This window comes from Herpailurus yagouaroundi, unplaced genomic scaffold (genome assembly GCF_014898765.1).
Source record: "Herpailurus yagouaroundi ecotype Mexico unplaced genomic scaffold, PumYag 308, whole genome shotgun sequence".
Taxonomy (NCBI): domain Eukaryota; kingdom Metazoa; phylum Chordata; class Mammalia; order Carnivora; family Felidae; genus Herpailurus; species Herpailurus yagouaroundi.
The window spans coordinates 1,599,386-1,611,880 of NW_024412525.1; the positions used below are offsets into that span (position 1 = coordinate 1,599,386).

At 37.9% G+C, this 12,495-nt stretch overlaps 1 protein-coding gene across 1 annotated transcript in view; it reads right to left on the reverse strand.

Annotated features, from left to right (window-relative positions):
• Positions 1-3,188: 3,188 nt before the first annotated feature.
• KIF14 (kinesin family member 14) overlaps positions 3,189-12,495 on the reverse strand; it is a 56,909-nt gene continuing 47,602 nt past the window's right edge. Inside the window, exons 27-30 of the mRNA XM_040462154.1 lie at positions 12,217-12,339; positions 8,153-8,227; positions 5,699-5,837; positions 3,189-5,328 (exon numbers count right to left, since the gene is read on the reverse strand). Of these exons, the coding sequence (XP_040318088.1) occupies positions 4,949-5,328; positions 5,699-5,837; positions 8,153-8,227; positions 12,217-12,339 (717 nt within the window). The 3' untranslated portion in view covers positions 3,189-4,948. The remainder of the gene's footprint in view (positions 5,329-5,698; positions 5,838-8,152; positions 8,228-12,216; positions 12,340-12,495) is intronic.

The following is a 12,495-nucleotide window of genomic DNA, read 5'->3' on the forward strand; positions in this document are numbered from 1 at the left end:
ACAAATTTAGAACTACCCTATGACCCAGCAATTGCACTAGTAGGTATTTATCCAAGGGACACAGGTATTCTGTTTCAAAGGGGCACATACACCCCCATGTTTATAGCAGCATTATCAACAATAGCCAAAGTACGGAAAGAGCCCAAATGTCCATCAATGGATGAACGGATACAGAAGATGTGGTATATATATACAATGGAGTATTACTCGGCAATCAAAAAGAATGAAATCTTGCCATTTGCAACTACATGGATGGAACTGGAGGGTATTATGCTAAGTGAAATTAGTCAGAGAAAGACAAAAATCATATGACTTCACTCATATGAGGACTTTTAGAGACAAAACAGATGAACATAAGGGAAGGGAAATAAAAATCATATAAAAACAGGGAGGGGGACAAAACAGAAGAGACTCATAAATATGGAGAACAAACTGAGGGTTACTGGAGGCATTGTGGGAGGGGGGATGGGTAAATGGGGGAGGGGCATCAAGGAATCTACTCCTGAAATCATTGTTTCACTACATGCTAACTAACTTGGATGTAAATTTAAAAATTAATTAATTAATTAATTTAAAAAATAAATAAAAGAATAGGTGAAGAATGAGAAATACATGGAGATGAAAAAAAAGGAAAAACCAATCTAAGAGGTAGAAGCCAGAATTTTCTGTTACAGGGGACACAGAAGGAAAGAATTTCTAAAGAGAGGGAGCAACCAAGTAAGATGAAGACTGAAAAATTGCTTTGGGCTTTGCAGTTAGAAGACGGCCAATGTAGGGCGCTTGGGTGGCCCAGTCAGTGGAGCATGTGACTTCGGCTCAGGTCATGATCTCGCGGTTTGTGAGTTTGAGTCCCACATTGAGCTCGCTAATGTCAGCCTGTCAGCAAAGAGCGCACTTTAGATGCTCTGTCCCCCTCTTTCTGTCCCTCCCCAACTTGCATTCTCCCAAAAAAATAAATATTTAAAAAAAAAACAAGATGACCAACAACCTTAGAGCAGTTTCAGGAATTGGGGGTTGGGGGGGAGGGGCGGCCAGTAATGGAGTTGCTGAAAGAGAAGGAAAGGGAAACCGTGAATTCACAGCCCAGCATCCAAAATGGAGGGCTTAAAAGACAGAGAAAAGTCAAAAGAAGTGATATCTATTTTCAAAACTTCAGAGATTCCCCGTCTTTTTAGTGGACAGCTCAATCTGTTCATCTTGAAAATGAGGCAGGGCAGATGCTTAATGGTGTAGACAAATTCAGACATTTACACCAAAAATTAGCCAGAGAAACAAAAGCATGACTCGTTCCCAGAAAAGACTCAATTTCCTCTTATATTCTTAAAAATCTATAAGCATCTGATTTCAGGGGGATTCAGTGATAAGAAATGTGAATAGCCAGGTGCTTAACCAATTCAGGTGTCCTCCTGAATTCTTTCTTGCATCAATCAGTGGTGCTCTGGTGGTTCTCATGTACTTCGACATTAGTGTGTTGACGTCTTCTGCACTGATGAGAAGGCATAATGTTGTGAACAACTGGGGATCCAACTGGGTCTTTCACAAGTCCCGGATTTGAGGCAATCTAAGCTTTTTTTCACGTTTCTATGACTTTGCACTAGAAGTATGGCTGGCTTTAAATAAATAATTATTGGAATAAGTGGAATGAACCTGGTTATCAGATGATATTAAACTAAATGCCCATACTCCTCTTCTAAAAAGCCCATAAACCAATAATGGCTAAAGGAAGAAAGATGAGAAAATCCAGTCTTGATTATATCCTACAATGACTGTAACTTGCACACTCCAGAGTGCAAGCTTCCCTGCTGAATCACCCACAAGAAGCTGAACAGATCAACCTTCTCTCTTTTTTAAAAAAAATTTTTTTTAACGTTTATTTATTTTTGAGACAGAGAGAGACAGAGCATGGATGGGGGAGGGTCAGAGAGAGGGAGACACAGAATCTGAAACAGGCTCCAGGCTCTGCACTGTCAGCACAGAGCCCGATGCGGGGCTCGAACTCACAGACCGCGAGATCATGACCTGAGCCGAAGTCAGCCGCTTAACCGACTGAGCCACCCAGGTGCCCCCAGATCAACCTTCTCCTAACTGAACCACACTGACACCTTTCCCCCTTCTCTGTGCTAAATTAATTCTTACTTTCCATATTCGATAAAGCCACAAAATCATTATCGGCACATAGTTAGGCACTGCAAATTTAAAACTGCTAATTCCCAGGGCACCGGGGTGGCTGTCATTTGGGAGCCCAACTTTGGCTTGGGTCACGATCTCATGGTTTGTGAATTTGAGCCCCGCATCGGCGTCACTGCTGTCAGTGCAGAGCCTGCTTCAGATCTGTCCCCCTCTTTCTGCCCTTCCCCTCCTTCTCAAAAATAAACATTAAAAAAATTAAAAGGCTAATTAGTTAACTAAACAATATTTCGCTAAACATTTCAGAAGGACCTCATGAAGGGCACACCTATGTCCTAATCTACCTTCCTGAAGGCTGGCGAGATCTTGTTTAGTCCTTTCATTATCACAGAACCTAATGGCAGATCTGTTTTCAAGTATGCCATGTTTAAAGCATTGGAGTACAACTCAGTACATGGGCAGAATATTGCAAGTGGCATAGGCTTGCACCACACGTGATCCTGTATGCATAGTGACAAGGGCTTAGTTGCTAGTAATGGAAGGAGGGACAGACACTAACATTTACTAACAATCCACTACATGCCAGGACTTACTCCTACATTTTTCTCATTTAATGCTCAGGTAGGCTATGAGGAGGGGTAATACTTTTCTTGCTGCAAATGAGGAAATGGGTAAGAAGATAGCAAGCAACTTGTCTAAGGTCATACAGTTACTAAATAGCCTTGTTGGGATTCATACTCTAAATGAATGAAAAATGTGTCAAACTCCAAAGCTCATGCTCTTTCCACTACAGCACATGGGGATAAATCTATTCCAGACAACCAACTGCAAAGAGGCAGAGCAATGTCAAAAAAAAAAAAAAAAAAAAAAAAAAAAATCCAAGTAGTTGTCCTAATATTATTTAGTATTTCCTAATTGTTTGATTTGAGATACCAGTATAAATATTATCACAGTTACAAATAAAACTATTAGGTAACTAGTATAACTATTATCAAGGCAGAGCTATTATAGCAATTTTGAGTCAGAAATAAAGTAAATGAAGAAAACCAATAGACTAAAAATACCTTAGCCCAAGAGATAATTCTGCAGCCAACAAGATTTATTAAAGGCATTCTCTTTATAACATTCTTATCAGTGCACATGATTCTATAGCAAATATACGTTTTATCATTCATTCAAATACTGCATAACAATTTACTTGAAAGTATAAATATATATATATATATATATACATATGCAAAATTTTACAACACTAACAGATTTCTGACCAATGAACTTATGAGTTTAGAAAGCAGAGGGTAAAGATAAAGTACCAAACATTAAGATGAAAACTACTGTACTGATACTTTAGAAAATTCTTCAAAGAAGTACAACCTTCAAGAAAAGTTCTTTAATGTACATCTAAGCGATAAACTTTACAAAACTTATTCGCAAAAGTGCTACTTGGCAGAGCATTGACTATGAAAAGTATGTTTAGAACTTCAGAAAGAATGCAAGCTCAGATGCCAAAAATAGAAGGAAAAAAAAAAAAAGAAAATGAAAGCAAAATTTGCTACTCTGCACCATTTGAAAGCACCTGGCAACACAGCACATGGTTTATTAACATTGTTCTGCTACGATAACCGGTATTTATTTACAGTCTCTCCCTAACAAAGAAATGATCAAATTTACTTATGGTATTAACATCTGATTTTCACTAGTCGTGTCAAATGTGCAAGTGGTACCTGCAAGTAAAAAGGGCAAATGCAAGAATCAGGTTATTTACAAGAATTATTCTCAAGGAACTACTCGTTATCATCTAAGCAGAACCATTAGGTATCTTTCCAAATTACACATATGTGTGTGGTCAAAAACCTCAAGTCAGTTCCTTAATGAAAGATCCCAAAAGTAGAATATTCTCTTTATTACTTGATTGCAAATCAAAAGTGTTTTAAGCTGTGACATATAATAAAGATCTTTCATCTTCACCAAATCATGTACAAACTCTTTCATTACGTATTTAACAAAACAAGCATTATCAAGAAAAGGTCCAGCCTCTGATTTCCTAACCCCATTCAGTAAGTGTGATTCTGTCAATATTTAATAGGTTTTTAAATTATATTCATACAGCCCTCATTATGGAACAGAGATAACATAGTGAATTATTATGCCAGCAAGTCATATTAATATATAATCATACTATATTTAGGTAACTACTTATTATTTGGAAAGAAAAGGAAACTATGCCTTGAATACACTATTCAAAATGGCAACCAGTTAACCTTTCAAGAAAAGAGTTTTAGATTTAACAATGTAAGTTAAGTTGCCCTAGTTAAACACATTGGCAACTTGACCACAAACCTCATTGTAGCTACTTGCAGAGGAGAGAAGGCACAGGCACAAAAGTAGCTGATTGTTCACGTTTCCACTCATGAGAAAATAATTTATAATAACTATAGTAACCATTTACAAACAAGCTAAAGAACCAACCAGAAATAGTATATCAATAGTAAAAACAAACACTTAAAATTCAAGGCAATGAGAACTTGGAGAAGAGACCATTCACTTGTTTTCAAACTCCTAATTTCATTCTATTGCCACCATGTTCCAATACAGAAAATGTCTATTCGAAATTGTCTCAGAAACTTCTGAATGCACATTCTGAAATCAGGATTCCATGCTGCTTATGCTGTCCCTGCCCAGTGGAAGACCACCAACACACATGCACTTCTTTGAAACATTTATGCTGGTTTCCTGCTTTTTATATTCTATGTGAGGAAAATTGCCTGCCCAGTGTTCTCTCTCTTGGATGGATGGGCGTAAAGTGCCTACGTAGCAGAATTCATACCCACTGAATCCTACTGGGTGTGCTTTCCTCTGACGCCACTGCTGGGTATGAGCCATGGAGTTCATAGACACGCTTTGGTACACCTTTATTCCTCACGGAGTCAGTCCTGCTTGATTTAGATTGTTGTCCTTCTTCTCCGGTATTCTGATTACAAGTTTCCCAGGGTTTCAACAAATTAGGACTTTCTTCAGATTCAAAACAGAAGAGGAGTGACTTGACTAAAGACTCTAGCCCCCTGTGGCTGCCCTGAGGCATTCTCTTCTCACAGCTGTCAAGAGAAGCAGAGTGAATGCTGAAGTCATCATGAAAATCCTTGGTCAAGCTGCACAGACTTTCAACACAATTCTTGAGAAGATTTTTGTCACTGTGGCATCCTATGCAAGGAAAAGAAAAAGTTAATTAACCTTTTCATTTTTTATCATGTATTTATTACTGTTATATGACTGTGAATATCTTTTAGGTCAAAGTAACCCTATCAAGACAAATCTAAACTACTTAAGATTACTCAGTTTATCTGCTAACTAAGCACCTGGTTTTTTAGGATCTAATTATTTAGGCAATGTACTTATATACATTAAGTGGGAATGCAACCATTCAAGTTCCTATACTGGTAATTAATGTCAAGGAAGTAGCATTAATTAGACTTGGATTAATGAATTAAACTAGAAATTAAAAGAACAGATGTCTGAGAGTCTTTATACTATAAAATTTTGATTAATTACAAATTCCATCTGGAGCATATACCTCTCAGTGCAGAAATAATAATTTGAATAGTTTGCTCTAAGCAATGTTTTAACTTCAAGAATTTTGGAGCAAGATTAACCATCTTCTTCAAATCTTGGTATCCAGAATTTTCTTGTTGTAGTTCGCTTCTGAAACTTTTCTGTAAATAAAATTAATATTTTTAAAACCACACAATAGACTACATGACAGTAAAGCTTAGTCAGTATGATTTTAATCACCAGAATCTTATGTTCAAGAAAGAGTTACTTTCCTCACGAATGCTTAATTCTGTTTCCACAAGCAAGACCAAATACAATATTAATAATTACTGTTTTCAAAAGAAATAAGAATTTTATTTTTTTAATTAAAAAAAGTTGGTTTTTAATTTTTTTTATTTATATATTTTTTTTGAGAGAGAGAGAGAGAGAGACAGAGACAGAGCATGAATGGGGGAAGGGCAGAGAGAGAAGGAAACAGAATCCAAAGCAGGCTTCTGGGCTCTGAGCCGTCAGCACAGAGCCTGATGCAGGGTTGAACTCACAAACCAAGAGATCATGGCCTGAGCAGAAGTCAGACACCTAACCAACTGAGCCACCCAGGTATCCTCCACAAAAAAAGTTTTTTTTAAGTAAGCTCTACACCCAATATAGGGCTTGAACTCATGACACTGAGATCAAGTCACATGCCCTACCGAATGGGCCAGCCAGGTACCCCAAGAATTTTAAATTAATTTTAAATCAAAATCCAGTCATCCTATTACATGGGAATGAAATAAAACCTTAGTACCCTTTATTACCCAATATCATAAACGATAAATTTATTTAATTTTTTAGAGTTCAACTTAGTATCTCCTATTTATTTTTATTTAAGTAAAAATTTTTAGGACATAGATATTTCCCTCCTTTTAAACACATTGATTATATACTTAGTTTATATTTTTCTATTTACTTGTCATATGAAAATAAAATAATTTGTCTAATTCACCTATATTTTAAAATCTTTAAGCATATTATTAAACACATTTTTCTAACCTTTAATGTACTTTATTGTTTTTCTTTATTTTTTTAATTTTATTTTTTTATTTTTTAAAATTTACATCCAAATTAGTTAGCATATAGTGCAACAATGATTTCAGGAGTAGATTCCTTAGTGCCCCTTACCCATTTTAGACCATCCCCCCTCCCCCAACCCCTCCAGTAACCCTCAGTTTGTTCTCCATATTTATGAGTCTCTTCTGTTTTGTCCCCCTCCCTGTTTTTATATGATTTTTGTTTCCCTTCCCTTATGTTAATCTGTTTTGTCTCTTAAAGTCCTCATATGAGTGGAGTCATATGATGTTTGTCTTTCTCTGACTGACCACTTTCACTTAGCTTAATACCCTCCAGTTCCATCCATGTAGTTGCAAATGGCAAGATTTCATTCTTTCTGATTGCCAAGTAATACTCCATTGTATATATATACCACATCTTCTTTATCTGTTCATCCATTGATGGACATCTGGGCTCTTTCCATACTTTGGCTATTGTGGATAGTGCTGCTATAAACATGGGGGTGCATGTGTCCCTTCGAAACAGCACGCCTGTATCCCGTGGATAAATACCCAGTAGTGCAATTGCTGGGTCGTAGGGTAGTTCTAAAGTTTTAGTTTTTTGAGGAACCTCCATACTGTTTTCCAGAGTGGCAGCACCAGCTTGCATTCCCATAAACAAAATTTTTTAAATTTATTTATTTTGAGAGAGAGAGAGAGAGAGGGAGAGAAGGAGTGGGGGGAGGGGCAGAGAGGGAGGGAGAATGAGAATCCCAAGCAAGCTCTGTGCTATCAGCCTGGAGCCTGACACGGGCTCACTAGGTCTCAGGAACCATGAGATCATGACCTGAGCCAAAATCAAGAATTGGATGCTTAACCTGCTGAGCCACCCGGGCGCCCCTATTAAACACAATTTTTCAGCCAATGACTATCTCAGCAAAAGCTGACAGTTACTAAACTAAGAAATAGATAAAATACATCAATATTAATCAATTTCTATACAATATCTTATGTATTACTAAAACAAATAAGTTATGACATCCAAGAGGAAGTAGCTAGGGAGCTACTGTATGTGCTTCAACTAAACATGCACAAAGGAATTATCTGGCTAAGGATAAAAACAGAAATAGGGGCACCTGGGTGGCTCAGTTGGTTGAGCATCTGACTTCAGCTCAGGTCATGATCTCATGGTCCGTGAGCTCGAGCCCCGCGTCAGGCTCTGTGCTGACGGCTCAGAGCCTGGAACCTGCTCAGATTCTACGTCTCCCTCTCTCTCTGCCCCTCCCCCGCTCACACTCTGTCTCTCTCTCTCTCTCAAAAATAAATAAACATTAAAAAAAATTTTTTAAAAACATAAATAAACATATCATATCTACACTTAAACCAAATGAAATGATAAAATACACCAAGGAAAAGTAAACACAAAAACAATTTAAAGCTTCTCTTACTGTTTTCCACTCAGCAAAGATGTTTTCAAGAGATCCAATCAATCCCATGGCATTAGCTTTCATCTGTTTGGTAACCTATAGAGAATGTTAACATATTTTATTATACAAATAATTATTCAGAAGTTCAGAAATCCTAGAATTCTATGGGACAAGAATTTGTCCCATAGGGAAGAATTTTCGTCTATGAAGACAAAAGACTCAAGTTCTTTTACTGGGACTATAATTAAACAACTGGGGTACCTAAATCATGTGAGCAAAATTTCTTTCAAAATAAATTGCATATTGATTCTATATTAAATATAGATACCCTCTGATGTTTGTTATAATAATAGCATTTTGCCTTATATTTAAATGTTTATAGGAAGGAAATTTCCAAGACTTCCCTTGGAAGAGTATGAGATAACTAATATAAAGCAAATATTATGCTCTAAGAACTACAAATACATTTCCCCAGTTTTATTAAAATATATTTGACAACTAACATTGGATTAGTTTAAGGTGTATAACATGATCCAGTATACTGCAAAATGACCACCATAGCGAGTTTAGTTAACATTCATTACCTCATATAGTTACAATCCTTTTTCTTGTGATGAGAACTTTTAAGATCTATTCTCTTAGCAACATTCAAATACACAATATAGTAGTACTGTTAACTATAGTCACTGTGCTGCATTTTACATCCCCAGGACTTACCTTATAACTGGAAGTTGGTACTTTTGGTCCACCTGCACCCATTTCACCCATCCCCACCCTCTGACTGGTAACCGCTAGTCTGTTCTCTGTTTCTATGATTTAAGCTTTATTTTTAGATTCCACATATAAATGAGATCATATAATACTTGTCTTCCTGTGTCCAAGTTATTTCACTTACATGTTTTATTATTTGCTTCTCCATTACAGCCCTATGCTGCATATGCAATTGTCCTCCTTTTACAAATAAGAAAACAGATCCCGCGCTCCTACGACTCAGAGCCAGGGCCGGAACCCCAGTGTAAATTCTAAGCCTTTGCTTTTGTGCTGCTCAATGCTGCCCCCTAAGGTGTCTTCTCACTTAATTTCTGCCAGGGGATTCTATTTTAAGAATTTAATTGGCTTTACCCACACAGCTCTTCCCTAGGTCTTAGATTTCCTGTATCTGGTTAAAAAAAAAAAATCTTTTTTCCCCTTGACTCCAGCTTTACAATTATAACTCCTATGCCTTATGTTTGAGCCTATTTTCTATTTCTTCAGATTCTTTGCTTTCCTTCCATAGGTTCTTGAGTTTTAACTTCTAAGAATACGATAAGCTAAAACCCCACCATGACTAAATAAATATCTGTGGCATACCACAGAGAGAAAATGAGAGGAAGGGAGGTAGAGGTCTGCATGAAATGCAGATAATATGAATTTTATGCAAGATGGGCCTGACTCATTTGCTGTTTATTTCCTCAAAACAATAGCAAAGCTAACATCCACACCCTGCTTTGCTACTTGCTACGCACATTCACATGCATTACTTCATGTCTGCTTTTCATTAACTTATTCTATAGCCTCTTGCACTTACTGCCAGCAGACATTCAATCTGCAAACAGTGATAGTGTTTTAGTGATAAATGTGCTGCTGAGCAAAACCAAGCTGAAGATGTCAGCAGTGGTCAGTAGGAGTCCACTTTCTTCAAAGTTGCATTATAGAACTGAAATCAGCCTCATGTCTCCTACAATATGATTAGACCCAGATATCTTGATCTAGTGACAAAATGAGCTCCTTTTGAATGAGTTTTTATTTTAAAAACAAAAGCACAAAGTGAGAGAGGCAAATATCCACAGAGAACAAGACCAAGCGAGCTGAGGAACCTGACTTGCCTGGCACATAATCCTCAGAACAATTTTACGAAGTACCTATGATCATCTTCACATTTTAAATGAACAAGTAGGGCTCAGGCAAGCAACTCAAAGCTACACAGGAAGTGGGAGAGCAACTTAATGTTCAGGGTCTTTCTCCAGTTCTGAGACGGTTCGGACAGTGATTAATCTATAAAGCCCTTTAGTCTGAGGAAAGGAATGGAGATCCCCTCTGGCTTATATGGAAAGTTTTCCCCCAGAAAGATAAGCTAGACATACATTAATGAAAAAAAAAAATTAACTTACTCTATGCCTTCCTGGAAACAACTAGCCAGAGGGGTGGAAGCTAACAGACTTCTGCCGGATTTACTTCCCTAGGTAAATCAATATGTATGTAAATGATATCCCTCCTAAGGGTGATGATCTCAGGAACCAAAACATCCCCAGGGAGCTCCATCCCAGCTGACTGACTCCAGAAAAAGAAAGGGAATGGGCAGAGATGGTTTTAACAAGAAGTTGTTACAATGTGACTGCTGAACAGACACTCTCTGAAACTCACTGTGGTAAGATTTGAACTTACCTTCTGAATCCCCAATTCATTACTAGTAACTCTCAGTGAAGAAAATCAGTGCCTGAACAATGGCTTACAAAACTTATTTAGTTAGCGTTCTGAGCTTCGGAGTCAGGTGGGTGGAATATAAAACCCTGGTTCGAGACTGGACAAGGTTCTCCAGCTCAGTGAAATGCATAGGAAGACGAGTAATTCCTACCTTGCAAGTGGGGAGGTTCACCACTATTACACATAAAGCACCAGTCCTGGAATTGTCACTGGGAGATGATTTAATAAGTGACTTAATCAATTTAATAAATAATGTCACAACCTAGGACATAGGTATTATTACATAGGACACGTGAGGAAACAGAGTCAGAGCACTGACTTGATGAATGATTGCTGGAGAATAACAGAGACAGGTTTTAACCACAGTGCCACCTCTAAGACAGCATTGCTTTTATGCTTTCATGTTAGTTAGCTGGAGGAGGTGGGGAGGAAGCATATTTTAGGAAGTCACTCAAATCTCTGTTGGTTCTGTGTCTTAATATGAAATAACAGAGGTGAGGGGCGCCTGGGTGGCGCAGTCGGTTAAGCGTCCGACTTCAGCCAGGTCACGATCTCGCGGTCCGTGAATTCGAGCCCCGCGTCGGGCTCTGGGCTGATGGCTCAGAGCCTGGAGCCTGTTTCCGATTCTGTGTCTCCCTCTCTCTCTGCCCCTCCCCCGTTCATGCTCTGTCTCTCTCTGTCCCAAAAATAAATAAAAACGTTGAAAAAAAAATTTAAAAAAAAAAAGAAAAAAAAAATTTGAAATAACAGAGGTGAACGCCTCTGTCAAAATATTTAGTTTAAAATATTGGATCAATAAATGGTAGTTTCTATTCTTTTTTTTTTTTTAATGTTTATCTTTATTTTTGAGACAGAGACAGAGCATGAGCAGGGGAGAGGCAGAGAGAGAGGGAGACACCAAATCGGAAGCAGGCTCCAGGCTCTGAGCTGTCAGCATGGAGCCCGACGCGGGGCTCCAACTCGTCAACTGCGAGATCATGACTGGAGCCGAAGTCGGACGCTCAACCGACTGAGCCCCCCAGGTGCCCGGGTAGTTTCTATTCTTAAGTGGACAAGTAGAGACCTAACCAAAGAGCAAGAAGAAAAAGACAAGCAGAAAGTGAACACTAGGTGTCAGTGCCACACTCCATTCTGCTCTGGAGTGTATCCACAGGCTGAATTTTCATGGATAATAACTGACAAAATTATACAACAGAGGCTGCAGTAACTCAAGAGTAACTTGGGAAAATATCACCATGACATAATGATAGCATCAGCCTTTTCAATAAAATAATTATTCAACACAAATTAAAATACATAAATCTATAAGAATCCAATTTACTGAACTAATTTTTAAAAATTTTTTTGGTGTTTATTCATTTTTTGAGGGACAGAGAGACAGAGTGCAAGTGGGGGAGGGGCAGAGAGAGAGGGAGACACAGAATCGGAAGCAGGCTCCAGGCTCTGAGCTGTCAGCACAGAGCTCGACGTGGAGCTCAAACTCACAAACCGTGAGATCATGACCTGAGCTGAAGTCAAACACTTAACCAACTGAGCCACCCAGATGCCCCAGAACTAATTTTTTTTAAATCACCTTTACAGACCATCTGGTACTATGTAGAATGTTCTTTCATTCCTCTTACCTCATTTTGGGTACACTGCCTTAAGAGTCCATGCTGAAGTTCTTTTGCTTTTTCTAGTCCAGAATCTAATAGAATCCTCACTCCTAAGCCTACACCATCACAAAGAGCATCCATGAAATCCTCCTAGAAAAAGTTTTTAAGCATTAATTGGAAAACTCAGGTTTTACATTTTTAAAAAAATTATCAAACAACTAATTTTATTTTCTGCTTATTGTAGGATTATAATAAGTTCCAAGTTTACTAAATTCAACTAAAGCTGGAATAAAATCTAACCGTCTA